The sequence below is a fragment of the Strigops habroptila genome, chromosome 9 (assembly GCF_004027225.2).
Source record: "Strigops habroptila isolate Jane chromosome 9, bStrHab1.2.pri, whole genome shotgun sequence".
Lineage (NCBI taxonomy): Eukaryota > Metazoa > Chordata > Aves > Psittaciformes > Psittacidae > Strigops > Strigops habroptila.
Window position 1 is genome coordinate 25,389,523 of NC_044285.2, and position 15,514 is coordinate 25,405,036.

Here is a 15,514-nt window from a genome sequence, read left to right on the forward strand (position 1 = left end):
TGTGTTAATCTTCTTTCTGTTGGTGTCATGTCCTGCCCATAACTCTCAGCTTTGTCTCAAAGCCCCTTGCATGGCTGTTTAGAGCAGCTTCCAGTAGCCGAAGGTGGGAGGGTATCTCAGTGCTGTTCACTCATGCATGTGTACAGGAAGTCTCATGCATGATCTGCTCTGGTGGGCTAGTGAGCAGCCAGTATTCAGAGCAAAAAGCTCACTGGCATCCTCTCTCTGCCTCCTCAAATGCCTAAGGGTGTCCCAGTCACAGCCATGGGGGCACTGAGGCCTCAGTCCAAGGAGACAGGAGTACATTGTTTTTCTTTGTACTTCTCCAAAGGATTAAGACTCTGCATGCTCAGATCATTGAGAAGGATGCCATGATCAAAGTCCTGCAGCAGCGCTCCCGGAAGGAGCCAGGAAAGACGGACCAGCTCTCCTCAATGAGACCTGCCAAGTCGCTGATGTCCATTTCAAACGCTGGCTCAGGCTTGCTGTCCCACTCCTCAACGCTGAGCAGCACTCCCATCCTGGAGGAGAAGAGGGAGGACAAGAGCTGGAAAGGCAGCCTAGGTAAGTTTAAAATAACTGTCAATTCTGATATGCCAGTCACCTTAGAGGGGAGGCAGGAGCAGCAGAAGGAAGAAGGTGTGTTGGACAGACAGATCAGCATGCAGTAAAGCTGACTGCAAGCAAGGTGGAACACTTTTAGCACAGCTGCTTGTTTTAATCACTTTAGGAAATATGACTTCTGATGTCCAGGCTCTGTCATTCAACTATGTAAGCCTTTATTCCTACTTTGATACCTGACTTTAGGGATATTTGAGTTATAGTTTTCAGAGTTCCCAAGTGCTTGCTTTCATCTGGGTTGTTACAGCTATCTGAATGTGTAAAGTCTCCTTGAATAGGAGCAAAGATACTAATCAGGATTGCTGTCCTGTAGTGTTGTGCCTGCACTAACCTGGCTCCTGTCTGGAATGGCTCAACACCATTATTCAGAGAAACTGATCTGTTACAAAGCAAATCTTAGATGATTTTTCTGTCCTGAGGGGAAACTAGGCCCAAAGGCCTTCCCTGTAAGACTAAAAGACCCTGAAATGTAAATGAGAATCTGTTGCAGCTGATTTCATTGTGCAGATTTACCCTGCCATAGATGGGCCACTACTTAGAGACAGGGAAGTAAGGTGTTAGTGCCCACTTGTGTATCTTCACATGCAGGATGGATGAGGATACTGCTATTCTTCATGTACTTCAGCACCCAGTGGTGAAAGGTGCTCTAGAAAGGTAAATGAGTGCTGTCTGTTGAAGCACGGAGCACTTTCCACACCCTAGAGCAAGTACTAAGAGGGGTGCAGAACTGATACCAGTTAGTTTTCTGGGATTGTGACATTTCCTTCCCTTTTTCCACAAAGGTGTTCTGCTGGGAACAGAATATCGCTCCGAATCCATTCCCTCCACCCCCTCTCCTGTCCTTCCTTCCACACCATTGCTGTCAGCCCACTCGAAAACAGGCAGCAGAGACTGCAGCACCCAGACTGACCGGGGCAACGAACAAAGCAAAGCTGCACCTTCCACTGCAGCCCCCACACCAGGACGACTCCCCAGTACCAACCTGGCTTACAGCGCAGACAAAACAGGTAACAGAGCTCAGCTGCTCTCCCAGAGGGGCTCCTGCCACTGACTTACCATCAGTTCTGCTCAGTGGGGCAGGCCCTGCCATCCCTTCATCCATTAGGAGCACTGGGTTTAGTTTTTGTGAGGACAGAAGGGTTTCAGAGGCAAGTGTGACAATGTTCTGAGGGGTCTCAACTGCTCTGAAGGGATTAAAAAAAGCCTAAAGAGTGGTAGCATAAGAATGGACACACTGAGTAGAGAGGTATAGCAAGGTTGAAGAGTTGGAGCAGGTATATGCAAATCCCAGGATAGTGTCTGAATCAGTGTCTACTCAAGTAAATCATCAGTAGCATGAGGGGTGTAAACAGCATATGAAAATGGGCTGTAGAAACTGGCCATTGCATTTCAGTGGGTATTCAAAGCAAAGCAGACTCAGATGAGGGGGGGGAAGAAGGAGGAAAGGTAATTATTGTGACAAAACTGTCTCATAATTGTACTGTCCCAGTCTCAGGACCGACCTCAGCATTGGCCCAAGTAGATCCACTTGACAGTGACTGTCACAGAAGCTGAATTTGCTTCCCACAGAGCTCCGAGCTGGCAAGAGCTGCTCATTTTCCAGCCCACTCTGCCAAATCAATGCAGATTACACAACCTTGCCTCTTCTACTTACAGACACGTTACAATTATGTTGTTCTTTATGGAAGAGTGAATTTGGCTGGTCTGCTGTGCATTTTACCCATGCTGAGCTATTTAATGGGTATCAAGGGAGACAGGGGAACAGGTTTTGTGGTGAAAGTCTATGCTGACGACATTAGTTTAAATGCAGTCACTCCAGTTTCACATGCCATTGTGTATCAGTGGGACATACCCAAAGGGAATTTGATAAAATATCTTCATCTGGCTACATACATGAAGAATTGATTGATTGTTTTAAAATGAAATAAGGAGTTGTCAGCTATCTTTCGGCCAGTGATAGAAGATGACTTTTAAAATGTTAATGTCGTTATTTCTGACCTCATTGAAGTTACAGCTTTGATTGTCTGTCTCTTGTTTTTCCTCATCATGTAGATGGGCCAATCTTCCACTCCAGCACCCTTGAAAGAAAAGCCCCTGTTCAGACCATGGGGCAGGACCTCCCAGATGGAGAGATGGTAGAATACCTCATCTGAAAGGCTGTACCAGGATCTGAGCTGGGATACAGTAGCAAGAAATTTTTAAAAGACATTTTTATTGGGAAAAAAATGTAGTACCTGAGTAATAAAAGAACACTCAGCTGTTTGCTCTTGTATATTATGTCTCAAAAGTATGGACAGGTTAATTTATAATTTGTTCTAAATTATAAAAAACCCCATAACATTTGTTCTTTGGAAGTTTCCCCCTTTATTGTTTAAATACTGGATCATGTAACATCTGGAGAAAAACCCAAGAACTTAGGTGCACTACATCAAATATTTCATTTCAGTGTTTGAAGTCTCCTAAACAGAAGTACCTCCTCTCACAGCTGTTGGTTAAATGTCTAAATTGATCACAGCAAGGTGAGCCTGCTGCCCTTCTCATGAGCAGAACCAGGGACTCAGTTGTGAGCATCACTTAAAGGTTTTAGAATACAGGTGTTCTGAGAAACTTACAAATGTGAGCTGTGATCAAGGGAGATTTCTCTACACTTTCTCTTTACACTCGGTGTAAGAACTCAGAATAGGTATTTCACACTCATAGGCTGGAAAGTTTTCCATTTTCTTATTTTACTTCCCAAATTGTGCTATTTCTTTATTAAAGGAAGACTCCGGTGATTAATGTCGCATTTCACAAGTTTAGATTCGTTGAAAGATTTGCCACTCTTTTCTACTTAAGTACTTTTTCAGTAATTTATACAGTGTATAGTAAATAATATATTGCATTCATGTTTTACATAAATTAAAAAAGGAGAGTTTACAGGCTCAGTCCTGATCTGTTAGATCAGATTTCTGCTGTTATAATTCCATTGGCTTTAGTGGAACTGCTCCAAATTTACCATAGTGCAAGTCGCAAGCCCTCTTGCTTTTCAGTGTTAGCAACTTAGTCTGCTGCATCTGTGGAGATCTTTCTCCAAGCAGATTTTTCTGTTTCAGATGTCCTTTTTATGTCCCTCCTTCTTGAAGATACTAGATTCTTTTTCACATAGCAAAACCTCCGAGGGAGAGCTTTCAAGAGAAGCTCTGTGTAAAGTTTCGGATGGCAAGTTTTCTCCTTCCAAAATAATTTGTTTCTTCATCTAACAGGAGAGAGCAGCTTAAGGAAAGTCCCAGTGGCATTACAGAAGAAACTTACTTACACATTCAAGTCATTGGGTTCACTTTCAGAGTATTGAGAACTAGCACAGATGCAGCAATGCTTTGGTTGCAGATGCTATAAGGAGATATTAAGAAGACCAATAGAAGTACATAAGTATTTTTTTTGTTACTGTCTTTGCATTTTATTAAAACACTTCAATATTAATTTCTGTTAAAAACTACTTTTTTTACTTGAATGTTAAAATATGTAATTAGCATTGGGAACCTGGCGAGTCTCAGCTTTCTGGGCAGCATTAGAGTAGCCAGATTTTCATTTCAGATCATTTCACCCCAGAAATAAGAAAAACCAGCAATTAATCATCAAACAGTTAGTGAATATCCTCAATTCCTACTTAGTTGACACTACTCATATGGTGTCCAACTGAAATGGCCTTACCAGATACAACGTGAATTTCACAATGGAGGGTTGGGAGGTGAAAGAAGGTGCCTTCTGTCTGCAGCATAGGTGACTTAATGGTGCCTAAAGATCAGCCATGAGTTGGATTCTGTTTGTCTTCTAGTGATAATCACTTAAAACCCAAGGAAAACACTTCCCATAATTTCTAGCAGATTTGCTGCTTGTTAGTGTTCTTCAGGCAATATTCCTAGACCCACAAAAGCTTGAGATGACAAAATGGTTATGGTAAGATATGAACTAAGCCTAAATAGCCTGGCTTTACCAGTGACTAACAGGCAGCTCAACCTTCCTTCCATCACCACTACTTCAAAGCTGCATTTTGAGGCTTTGACTGTTTCTGCCATATGGGACAACATCTTTCTGGGCAATGCATTAGATCTTCCTTACTTAAGTGTATCCTAATGATCTGAATTAGTTCTTCACCCTTTTCTGGACAAACTCTTGACAGCCTCTTCATTCTCATCCCTGAGAATGTCTTAGATTTAGTTCTCTTGGCTTAATTCCACCCCAGTATATGAAGTAATGCCACTCTGGATGATTTGAAGCTATTTCTCTTCCACAGTTGGAAATGCAGGAGGAGCTTTTCTCAGTAGCTCAAGGTGTCCATCTTTCTGCCGTTTCAGCATGATCTTCTATATAATATTTTGTGGTTTGGGCTTAGAATGAAAAACAAGGGAGATCAAATGCCATTGAGGGGGGCAGAGAGATGTTTGAGGGCTTTTCTGTTCTTTTAATATCAGGAAAAAATGATACTCCATCTTTACAAGTACTTCTCAGCAGTGGGAAAGAAGTTTTGCAACTGTAGGTCTCTAGATAAACAGTTCCAGCTCACTTGCTTCACATTAATTCTAAATTTGGATCCTTTACAGATAAAATCTGGTTTACAAAACTGATTTTCCCCAATCAATACTGGCTGTTCAGCTGGGCTAGGTAGGAATAATTGGTTTATCCTCCTTGCAGCTCATTATTTTCAAACTGACTGCCACTGTAATGTAGTTTTACAAAGAAATAAAGGATATAAATAGCTTTCTGTGAATAAAACACAGATGATGGAAAGCAACTGTCTCCTCCAGAAATGGAAGCCAGGAGGTCTCTGCCTGTGGAAGAAGATGGTGGAGTTTTACATTGCTTAGGTCAGGTTCTTTGCCTTATTTTGTAGTTTTGGTTTCTTCCAGAAGCAAAACCCCTAAAACTTTTGACAAGGAAGTTTGAGGTCATTTTCCTGTGCTGACAAACTAGGAGCCATCAGGAATGTATTCGTTCCCTTGAGCTTCCTCAGAGCCATCCTGATGTGAATGTAAAAGAGCTGCTTGCTTTGAGGAAGATGTGTACTATAGTCTTCAGTCTCTCTGTACAGATTTGTATTTTGTTTTTAAACAGAAACTGCTTTAAGGAGTCAAACTGCACACCTAGTTCCTTTTCCTTCTGTAGAGCTTATTTCTAGTAGGAAGTGATTTTAACACAATGATTGCAATGGCCTTCTTTGCAAACCAAAATCTTAGACTAAGAGTTTTTCTTAAACTCGGGTATTAGAAGCAGAATTGTAGCTTTTATAAAGAAAGCCACATATTATTCTTTGTAGAACAGAACGAGAAAATCAAGTTTAGTTATTTTTCCTCTTTCCTTTCACTGCTTACAGAGTGGCCAAACTCACAAGTCCTTCCCTTGGGCAGTTCCTTTGGGAAGCTCTAGAGGCTTTTGTTCCCATCTGGCCCATTGTCATTATAAACTTCAGATAGCTCCTACCTGGCAGCTCTTGTGGGGTCTAGAGCAGCAGTTTTCTGCCTGTGGTCTGAGGCTCATGAGGATCTGTGAGTTGCTCTTCAGGAGTCTCTGAAGGGTGGTTGAGATCAGCAAGGCCTGTCAGGGGGATGAAATGATTTAGTTCACGTGTGGTCTCTGCCTCTGTTGGCAAATTTGTAGAGTGAGAGCCTGAAAACTGGCATTACTTTTGCTTCATTGTGGAGGCTGCCTGAGGGAGGGGACCTGCAGAGTTTTTAGGCCAGAACCATTTCCAAGGACACCTCCTGCTCCATGAGCCCACACCAATGACCAGTGGCACATGAGACATGCAACACCCGCATCCCATGAGCCATGACACCCATACAGTGAATCCCAACAACCGTGACCAGATGATGTGTGTTTTCCATTGCTTATGGAGTGGTGGAAATACAAATTCAGTGTGGTCAGGGCAAGCAAACCCCCGATTTGACTTTCCCTCCCTCCCTGCGAGGGCTGGCACAGGTTAACCAGGATTCACTGTGCTCCTTCACACCACGGCTGATGGTTTTACTCCGTGCCAGGGGTGGGAGACTGTGGGGAAGGGGGGTCTCTTTTCATGTATTTGTATAGGAACTCTTTTTTTAAAAGCTAGCATTTTTATGTCTAGAAAGTAAAAAGACATTGTAAAATGTAATTGTACTGTATTTATGAAGAAAATACATTTCTTTTCAAAAAGATCTAATTCTAAGTTGGTTTTAGAGTCTGACTTCCAACAACATCATCTCCTAGGCTTCCAGAAGCATTGAAACTCCTCTGGGTTGCACATACACCATTAGGGCTGTGCTATGCACTCCTGAGATGGAAGAAAAAGATGACCCTCTGCCTTCCCATCTCAAGCAGAACCTATATTGAAGTATTTGAACACTTACTCTTGTTCAGCTTGGGCTCTGCTCAGGATAAGCAATGACAATGCTGAAAATACCTGTAGAGAAGTCTGGAGCAATGCAGCTTCCAAGCCTTGCCTCCAGGGAGAGCCAGGAAGCGCCTGCCCCTTTGCTTTGCCTGGGAGCAGGGTGCACCCCAAGAGAGGCAGGCTCAGGCCTCCTGTCCTGTCACTTGGGTCTCTCCCATGCATAGAGAATGAGCTTTGGGGGGCAAATGGCTTCAACCCAGTTTCCCCTTTCAGCAGGGTTATGGCCTAGAAGGTGAGAAATGAGTCGCAAGAATGATCTCTCCTATATAAATCTATATTAAAGTGAATAATTTTTTTTCCTCTATTTAAACCATCAACTTTGTTTTGTAACTTGTGACTGAGCTGTTCTGCAATTCAGCTGTTGAAACAGCCCTAAAGCCTTTGAAGGTTACAGCAGCTTTAATTCTAGGAAAGAAAACAAAGAAATAAGTGTAAACAGGCACTGAGAGATCTTGTAAATGGCTATTGTTATGTTTGTAGCCAGCTATAAAAATATTTGGTGTGGTTTTAAAGAATGGTTCCTCTGTTTTCATTTTTTCCCCCTACTGATTTATTTGTTTTGCAGTCAATTTTCTTAGTATGAAAACCTTATTGATTGGAAAACAAACCAGATCTTCACCTTACCTATTCCTTGCTGCTGCTTGGCCTCTGCCTTTAAGTTTTTGGCTCCTAACTGGAGGTTTTGCAGGACAAGGTAATTGTCAGCCCAGCCTCTTCCCTTAAGCATCACTTCTTATTCTTCCCCATGCCCGGTCCTGCAGCTGCACAACCTCTGCACACTTTCATGCCTTTTTAATAACCAGATTAACAATGCTTGCTTATCATAACTTCAAGCTGCAGTGGCAGTCATCTCTGCTTTGATGGCCGGACCATTGTTTAGATGCCTAAGAGTGACAGCACATGAGTAACCTGCAGTCATGTGAGTATTTTCTACATCATGGTCTTCAACAGAACAATATGCATATATTTGAATGCATTTTATTGCCTCCGATTTATCTGTCCCCTCTCATCGTGCTGTTGGACGGAAGGAGCAGGGATTATTGGGAAGCTGATTGAAAGTGGTCAGCCTTGATTCATTTTCACTGTTGACTTTTCAATTTGATCTTAACTGACAGAGGATAGATTGATATGAGCCCTTAGGCAGAAGTTCTTCCCTGTGAGGGTGCTGAGGCGCTGGCACAGGGTGCCCAGAGAAGCTGTGGCTGCCCCATCCCTGGCAGTGTTCAAGGCCAGGTTGGACACAGGGGCTTGGAGCAACCTGCTCTAGTGGAAGGTGTCCCTGCCTGTGGCAGGGGGTTGGAACTGGGTGAGCTTTAATGTCCCTTCCCACCCGAACCAGTCTGGGATTCTGTGATAGCTGTCCCCTCCCCTGGTTGCCACTGCTATAATAAATACCAGCTTGACAATGCCAGGGGCCAGCGGTCAGTTTAGCAGATGCATCCCCTATGCTTTCAGGCCTTTTGATGTTGTTTCTATAAATCTCTGGCATGCCAGAGAGCAAACAAGACAACCAAAACCACCCCGTCCAGACAAGGAAAACAGCTACAGAAGCTTGCTAACAGCTGGCTTATTTAAAACAACTGTGGCCCATCTGCAGACAGAGCTCCACAGGGAGCAGCGAGAAGCCACACAGGGATGACTTGGGGTTCCATGTCCCCTTACCTTTACTTGGAAGCGTGTTGACCGGCTCACTTTGACATAACCGTCTGCCTGAGGCCATCCCATCTGCTGGACATGTGCATAGTAAAGACATCTCCTTCCATCCCATCTCCTGCCACTCGGCATGCCAAGATTGGGGCCTTAAAAGGGGAGAAAAAGATGGAAAGGTTGTTTTGGGTTTTCTCCATAATAGCACAGGACCTGTCTAGAGGCAGCTCTCTGCCCCCTTCCTGCTCCCCAAGACAATCTAAATTTGAGCATTTTATATGTTCTGGAACATTTATTTGGGTTTTGTAAGAAAGAGTAATATAAAATAGCAGGAAAAGACTGCCCTTGTAAAGGTGCCTTTAAAGTCACACTTACACACAGTGACGTGTTTGACTGAGATAATCTTCACTTTGTGTTTTAGAGGTAAACTTTAGAGGAAAATTTTTATTGATCCCATGCCAAGAGGAGTAATAACCTTTTAAATATAAAGTCTTTATATATATATACATACACACACACAAATACATACAAAATACAAAAGCTGGTAATTTTGAGAACCTCACTGTACCAAATGAAATTGTCTTTTTCTCCCTAGCCATTTTTTAAACAGAAATGGTCACTTTTGAAACTTCATTATTTCTCTACCCTTCAGTTACTGCGTTTTAGAACTAATACAAAAGAAACCCTCCCGTCTGCAGCAATTCAGTTCTTTAGTTCACCATTTTGGGAGTGTTTCGGTTGCTTTTCCCCTTGCTGATGGGCCGAAGCACAAGAGGACAGGACAGGGATTTGCCTCCTGCCAAAGGGGCATGTGGAGACAGGGCTATTGTGGCTGAGCAGGACCTGGGCTTCCTCCTCACCGAGCTGCAGTGCCCAGAGCAAAGGACTTAGCAGCACACAGCCACTGTCCTCATTAGGTTTCAGTGTTAACAGGGCTCACCTAAGCTTTTTTGCCCTCCTTCGGGCATCACACAGAACCACTGCAAGCACCCAGCACAGTCGAGGGCTAGACCACTTCCATTTGTTTCCCATTTTGGAAGCAATAGCATTCAGATCACGAGGGCTAGCACCAGTTCTTAGTAAATGTCCATTTTCAGAGGCTGGCAGCGAGAAGCCGCATGCTGGGGCAGAGTCAGAGCCCTGCCAGCCAGCAGGATGCTACAGGGCAGCAAACCCAAAGGGACCCATCCCTTGCCTCACCTCCAAACATCGCGGGGGTTTGTCTCCTTTGCTTGAAAGCGTTTGGGTTTCTGTGACCACCTCCGGGTCTGGCTGTTCCCGGTTTGGGAACAGTTTAGGCTGTTCCCGGTTTAGGCTTCTGCCTATTCCCCTGCTTGCCAAAGCTCTCAGCAGCTCCTGCTCCCTGCCCGGCCAGCCCAGACCCCAGCCCAGTGCTGTCTGCAGCAGAAGGAAGAAGAAACCACAAACGTTTTCTTGCTGGAGCCAGCCAGCATCAAAGGGGCAGCCTCTGGTGAGGGCTGTGCAACCGCTGCGTCTGGCACCCTGTGTGCTCCGGGAATGCATCCCTTCAGCCCGTCCTGCTCTGGGAAAGCCCATGGAAATGTGGTAGGTCAGTTGATGTTGTTTTCCAGATAAACTTTCATCTTGATTCAACTCATTCCCCCCCCTTTGCCTTCCCAAGCTGAGAGCAGTTTGCACCCTTTTATCATCTGTTTTCTTGGAGGGAAATCCTTACCCTTTCATTTCAGTGCTGTGATTAAACCCCAAGTTGATGGAAGGACCCCAGTGATAAGCACATTGAGGGAGCTGGTGCTCGAGCATCTCTGCTGCTTTCCAACCTGCAGCGATGCATTCAGGGCCAGTGGAGGCTGCTGGGTCTCCTTCCTGGTGGCTCATCTGCAAATGAAACAAACACTTCCCATCAGAAGTCATTTACAGGGTGTAGGATTATGGTTTTGGGTGTTTAAAGGCTGAAAAATTCCAGGAATGTCACTTCCTGGGGGGAGGAAAAAGCAGTTTCTATCCCATTGCATGTCCCATGTCCCCAGCCAGGCAAGTCCCACACTGGAACAGCCAAAAGGGCACCAGAGGCTTAGAAAAAGCAAAAACAGGAGGACTGCGAATTGCTTAATTAGAAACAGTTTTCTCCTTTAATGTTCTGCAATTACTTTGAGGTCAGTAGAATTATTAGTATTATTAAACACTAGATTTCCAGAGAACTAAAGTTAACAGTACCATAATTGGGGCACACCATACAGCAGTAACTGCTAAGTGCCAACAGGCAGCTAATTAGGGCTTCCAGCCCTTCTTTTTAGGCGGATCTTCCAAGTCTGCATCATGGATAATTCAGCTGCAGAGGGTTAAAAGTTGGGGTAAGTGCAGCAGCAGCCACACATTAACAAGGCTGAGGCTTTCAAGGACTCTGCCCAGGTTTCCAGCCCTGCCCATCACATCTCAGGCCACTTACTTGCCTTCAGATGCATCCCAAGGCAGGCAAGGAAAGGTGCTTTCTGTTTGAGGTCCCCCAGTTAGAGCCAGGCCAAGGTGATGTTTTGGTCCTGAACAGGCTGGGAGGAAGCCTTGCTGTCCAGGTTTGTTGGTTAATGAGGTTGTTATTGCTCTACCTGCAGAGACTAAAAGGGGATTTAGGTAGTGAAGTATTGAAGGTAAAAGGCACCTCTCCATAAGGAGTGAAGGGGGGGTGCAAGATGCTGAAGTAAGGGGTGTCCCTGTCCTTTGTTTGATGAGTGAGTTACTCCTGGATGAGATAACCCTCACCAAGTCTTTTAGCACTAGAGGAGAGCTTTGCTAATGTACCATACCATCACCCACCACCAATACAGCCTGCCATGGAACTGGGATGGAACATCTCATGGGCTGCTTCAGAGCCAAGAACCTAAAGAAAAGATGAAGAATAAAAGAAAAAAACCAGGTATATTCACTAACTCCACTCTGCAACTCTAGCAACACAGTGAGCTGAGGGTTAAGATGAAGGGTGAGCACTCACAGAGCCCAGGATGAACGGGACAGACACAAAAGGCTGGTGCAGAAGGAGCTCAGGAAGACACCTCCAAAGCAGCATGTCCAACTCTATCCTACTCAGTCACACATAAGACACCCTTTTCCTCCTGCAGCCTGCTTTGCAGATGCCCCAACACTTCAAACACTCACACCCACCCCTCCTGCTGCGTGCCAAACCTCAGTCTGCCTCCAGGGCCGGTTTATAAACCCTTGGAGCCGCCCCTTTGCCAGCTGCAGGGAATCAGCCCTTCCCCTCCCTCCCTGCCCCTGCACTGGGGATCCCATCCCCATGGAGCTGAAGCTCTTGCTGTCCCAGCAGCTTTCACCCTCCCTGGGTGCCACAGGCTCTTGTGGCTGCAACAAACATCATCTGCCTTTGCTCCACAGTAGAAACTTCTATATGTTGGTTCCAGAGTGCTTCCAGAAATTGGAGAACACAGGAACGTGTTTGCACCCTAACTAGATGTTAGGATGAAGGAGATAGTAATTGCAACCTTATTGCATTAGTGCTAACTGCAAATTACCCGCCAGTGGAAAATGAGGAGGTTAAAGCTGACTAAGTAAACACCATGACTTAAAGATGCAACAGGCAGCATGGCCACACATTACGAATAAGCTCAGGTTTAACCTGGAGAGAGAAAACAGGTTTAGGTCTCTTGTGCAGACACAGCGGGTAGCGTCTGCTCTCCCCCATGTACAGCTGGATGCTGCTGAGTGACACTCTATGGTTACAGACCTGGAATCCACATTTAGCCCGCCCCACAGCCTATTAAGATAATGAAACCCAAATTCCTGTTTGAGTTCAGATGCCTGGTGCAGGGAGGATCAGCAGCCAAGCCATGCCATATGGTGGTTTAACCCTCAGATGCTGCTGATGGGTGTTCAAGCAGGCAGCCAAGGCCTAGATGGGTTAAAAAAGCACTTTATGGAGGGGCTGAGCAAATCAGACTTGAACCAACAGCACATCACACGTGTAGGGAAAGGCTTCAATGCCAGTACATTAATTTATTCTTTGTCATTTTAAACCAGGGTTGCAGGCTGCCTGAGCAAGGCATTGCCAGTGAGGTGATGCCCTGCTGTATTGCTCCTCGCAATGGCACAAAATACTGCTCAGCCCATTGCCGTCCTTCTCAGGGCAGGTATGTCCATGGGCATTGCTCAGTTTTCAGGCACTGGCCGGTGAAAAGGCACATTTCCCAGTGTCCAGCCCATCGGACACTGGTCTCCCATGGGGGAGACCAGACTGAGCTGGGACAGGTCACTCCAAGGGCCCCCTCAGGCATCACTGGAGATGCCCGTCTGTGCCTGCTCTTCCTTTTTCTCTCCCTATTTTTAATATGAAGGAAGGAAGGAATGAAGCCATGTGTTTGCGAGGTCAGGGATGGATTCCAGGAAGTTTTGTTCAGGGTTAACATTAAACATTTCACTGGTGCTTTGTCTCTGTGTGTCTGTGCATTGTTGGTCTTTGTTTTAAGCCGATCATAGTTATCCCACTTCACTGGAGAACCCAAATTCTTCTTGTAGTATTTCCTAAAGCCTCTAAAGGCAGGACTGCTCCAGGAGTGGAGATTCCCCCGGAAAGGAGCCTTTGGTAGGGCTGCAGCTCCGGGGTTGGTGTTTGAACCAGGTGGGGACCTGCCCACTTCATGTTGCAGAAAATACACCTTCCTGGTTCTCAATTTCCACAGAAAAGCATCATTTAGAAGGAAACCTCCAGCCTGGGGAGAGATGATGTAAAAAGCGGCTGTGCTTCCCAGACAAAGGGTTTATGGCTAATTCAGAGCATCATTACCAGGGGCTGCCTGATCTCCTGTTATTATTTGTCTCCTACTTTGGGATTCCTCTGGCTCCTCCTCTGAACCTCCACCTCCTGTTCCTCCAATTTTGCTGTTCTTGTAAAAAATGCCCGAATTTCCAGTTTTCCAGGTTTCCATTTGGGGTTTCCTCTGCAAGCCATGGGCTCCCCTCCTGCCCCTGCATCTCCACCCTGGGACGGGTCCCCATGTCCCTTTGGACAGAAGCATCAGCAACTGAAACCTCATCTTGGCTTGCAGCTGTTGGTGCCTCTCTGGGTAAGCACCTTCAAAGCTGGAGCTGGTGTTTGAGCTTTTGGAAAGCAGCATGAAAGAGGTTCAAGCCAAGCACCAAAGTTCAGCAGCAGCATCTGGGCTTGCAAGGGCATTTCCACCTGCAGCTCAGCACAGCTCCTAACTACCTACAGCAAGAAACACAAAGAAACCTGCTGCTGATTTTCCTAGACATCATTGCTTTGAAAAAAATAGTATTTCATGCTTCATAAGCGTAGAGAATAAGAGGCAAGTCTCATTTATCACCTAAATAGTGCTATCAATGTCCACTCCATGCTCCAGGCTGGATTCTGGCGCTGGTGATGGACACTGCTCTCAGTAGAGGCAATAAACAGATCAATAGGAAAATGCAGCCCAGGGGGCTGGAGGTGTGACAAGGCAACCGTGGTTTCAAAACCTTGCTGGGACCCTCATTAAAATCATTTGTGCTTCTGAAAACAAGTGGTACCTTGTTGGGTTACACATAGCTGTGAAATACTGGTGTGAAGAAGGCCTGAACCACGGTGCTGCCCCAGGAGAGCAGCCTGGGGCTCTGCTGGATGACCAAGAAGCAGGGAAATCTAAAATGCAATTAACTTAAAGAAAAATGATCAAAACAACCCCACAGCCTTGTCTGACTGAGCACATCAGAACTTGGCAGCAGGAGAGAAGCCAGACTGTGGGAGGGTGGATGCAGGTTTGCACTGCTGTCACAAAAGACACTTTACAAGTGATGCAATACTGAAATGATGCATTTTTGGGGGTTGCATCCGTGCGACCTCGTCTCTTTCGGAGCATCTTTGCACTTGGCCACCTCATGAAGCAGAGCCCACAGGCCATTCCCAGGTAGAATGGGCTGCTCATGGCTCAGGAGCAAGCACAGAAGCATCCCTGGACAAGGCACACGGGCTGCGGCCACATCACTCTGTGCTCAGACCAGCTTGTCCCTTGTCCCAGTGCTGCCAAATCCAGCCATAAACAGTCTTTTCTTTCCCCTTCTGACCCGGCACAGCCTGAAGTCAGCACCTTCAGTGCCACAGCAGCCTTCTTGCCCCATCGGGCAGGGGCACAAGATCTGGAGTGGCTTCCATGGGGCATCACGGCCACTTCCAGCCACCCCCTGTCACCCTGCCCGGTGCTGCCCGGCTCGGGCTGTATTTGTGAGGTTGAGGACACTGATTTCTCAAAAGCCTCTAGATGGCAATCGCTTGCAGCTCTGCTGAGGAGCCTCTTCCAGACTGCCCACATGGAGCTCGCTGGGAACACCGGCTGGTAGAGCCACCGGCTTTATGACCAGCGACCGCCTCTGCTGCGTCCTGCCTGGGCAGAAATAATGCTCACAGCCTGATGTTGTTTTTCAGCATCCTTTTTTGTGTTGTACCTGCTTGTTCAGCGAGCTGGGGGGGTTGGCACCCCGCTGATGCTGCAGCATCTCTCCCGGGGACCCGGCTCCAGGCTCTGGGCGTTGGGATCAAGGAGCAGGAGGGCATCAGCCCATCATTAGCCCCAACATCAGTGTCTGTGTCCTAAAGGGCCCCAACATACCTGGAGAAAAACAATCATTAAATCACCCATTTTATTCCTACCTGGCTACAAAAGGCTTTTCCCATCACAGCTGAAATGAAAAGTGTGTATTTAAGTGCAGGGTGACTGGCCAGGCAGGGAAAGCCTTGCGGGATGTCTCGCTGGAATGGGTGAGCTTGGGGCACCCCAGATTTGCCCCCTCCCTGCAGCCAGGAGGTGCTCAGTCTGTGCTCTATATGGGGCTGTGGTGTGCTGCTGGGTCCTGCTG

The 15,514-nt window shown here is 46.1% G+C and overlaps 1 protein-coding gene across 4 annotated transcripts in view; it reads left to right on the top strand.

The window, feature by feature from the left end:
* Positions 1-6,078, top strand: part of AMOT (angiomotin) — a 62,902-nt gene extending 56,824 nt beyond the window's left edge. For all 4 annotated transcript variants that reach the window (XM_030497409.1, XM_030497410.1, XM_030497408.1 and 1 more), the window contains 3 exons: positions 332-564; positions 1,404-1,628; positions 2,674-6,078. In XM_030497409.1, the coding sequence (XP_030353269.1) occupies positions 332-564; positions 1,404-1,628; positions 2,674-2,774 (559 nt within the window). In that variant the 3' untranslated portion in view covers positions 2,775-6,078. The remainder of the gene's footprint in view (positions 1-331; positions 565-1,403; positions 1,629-2,673) is intronic.
* Positions 6,079-15,514: the final 9,436 nt, after the last annotated feature.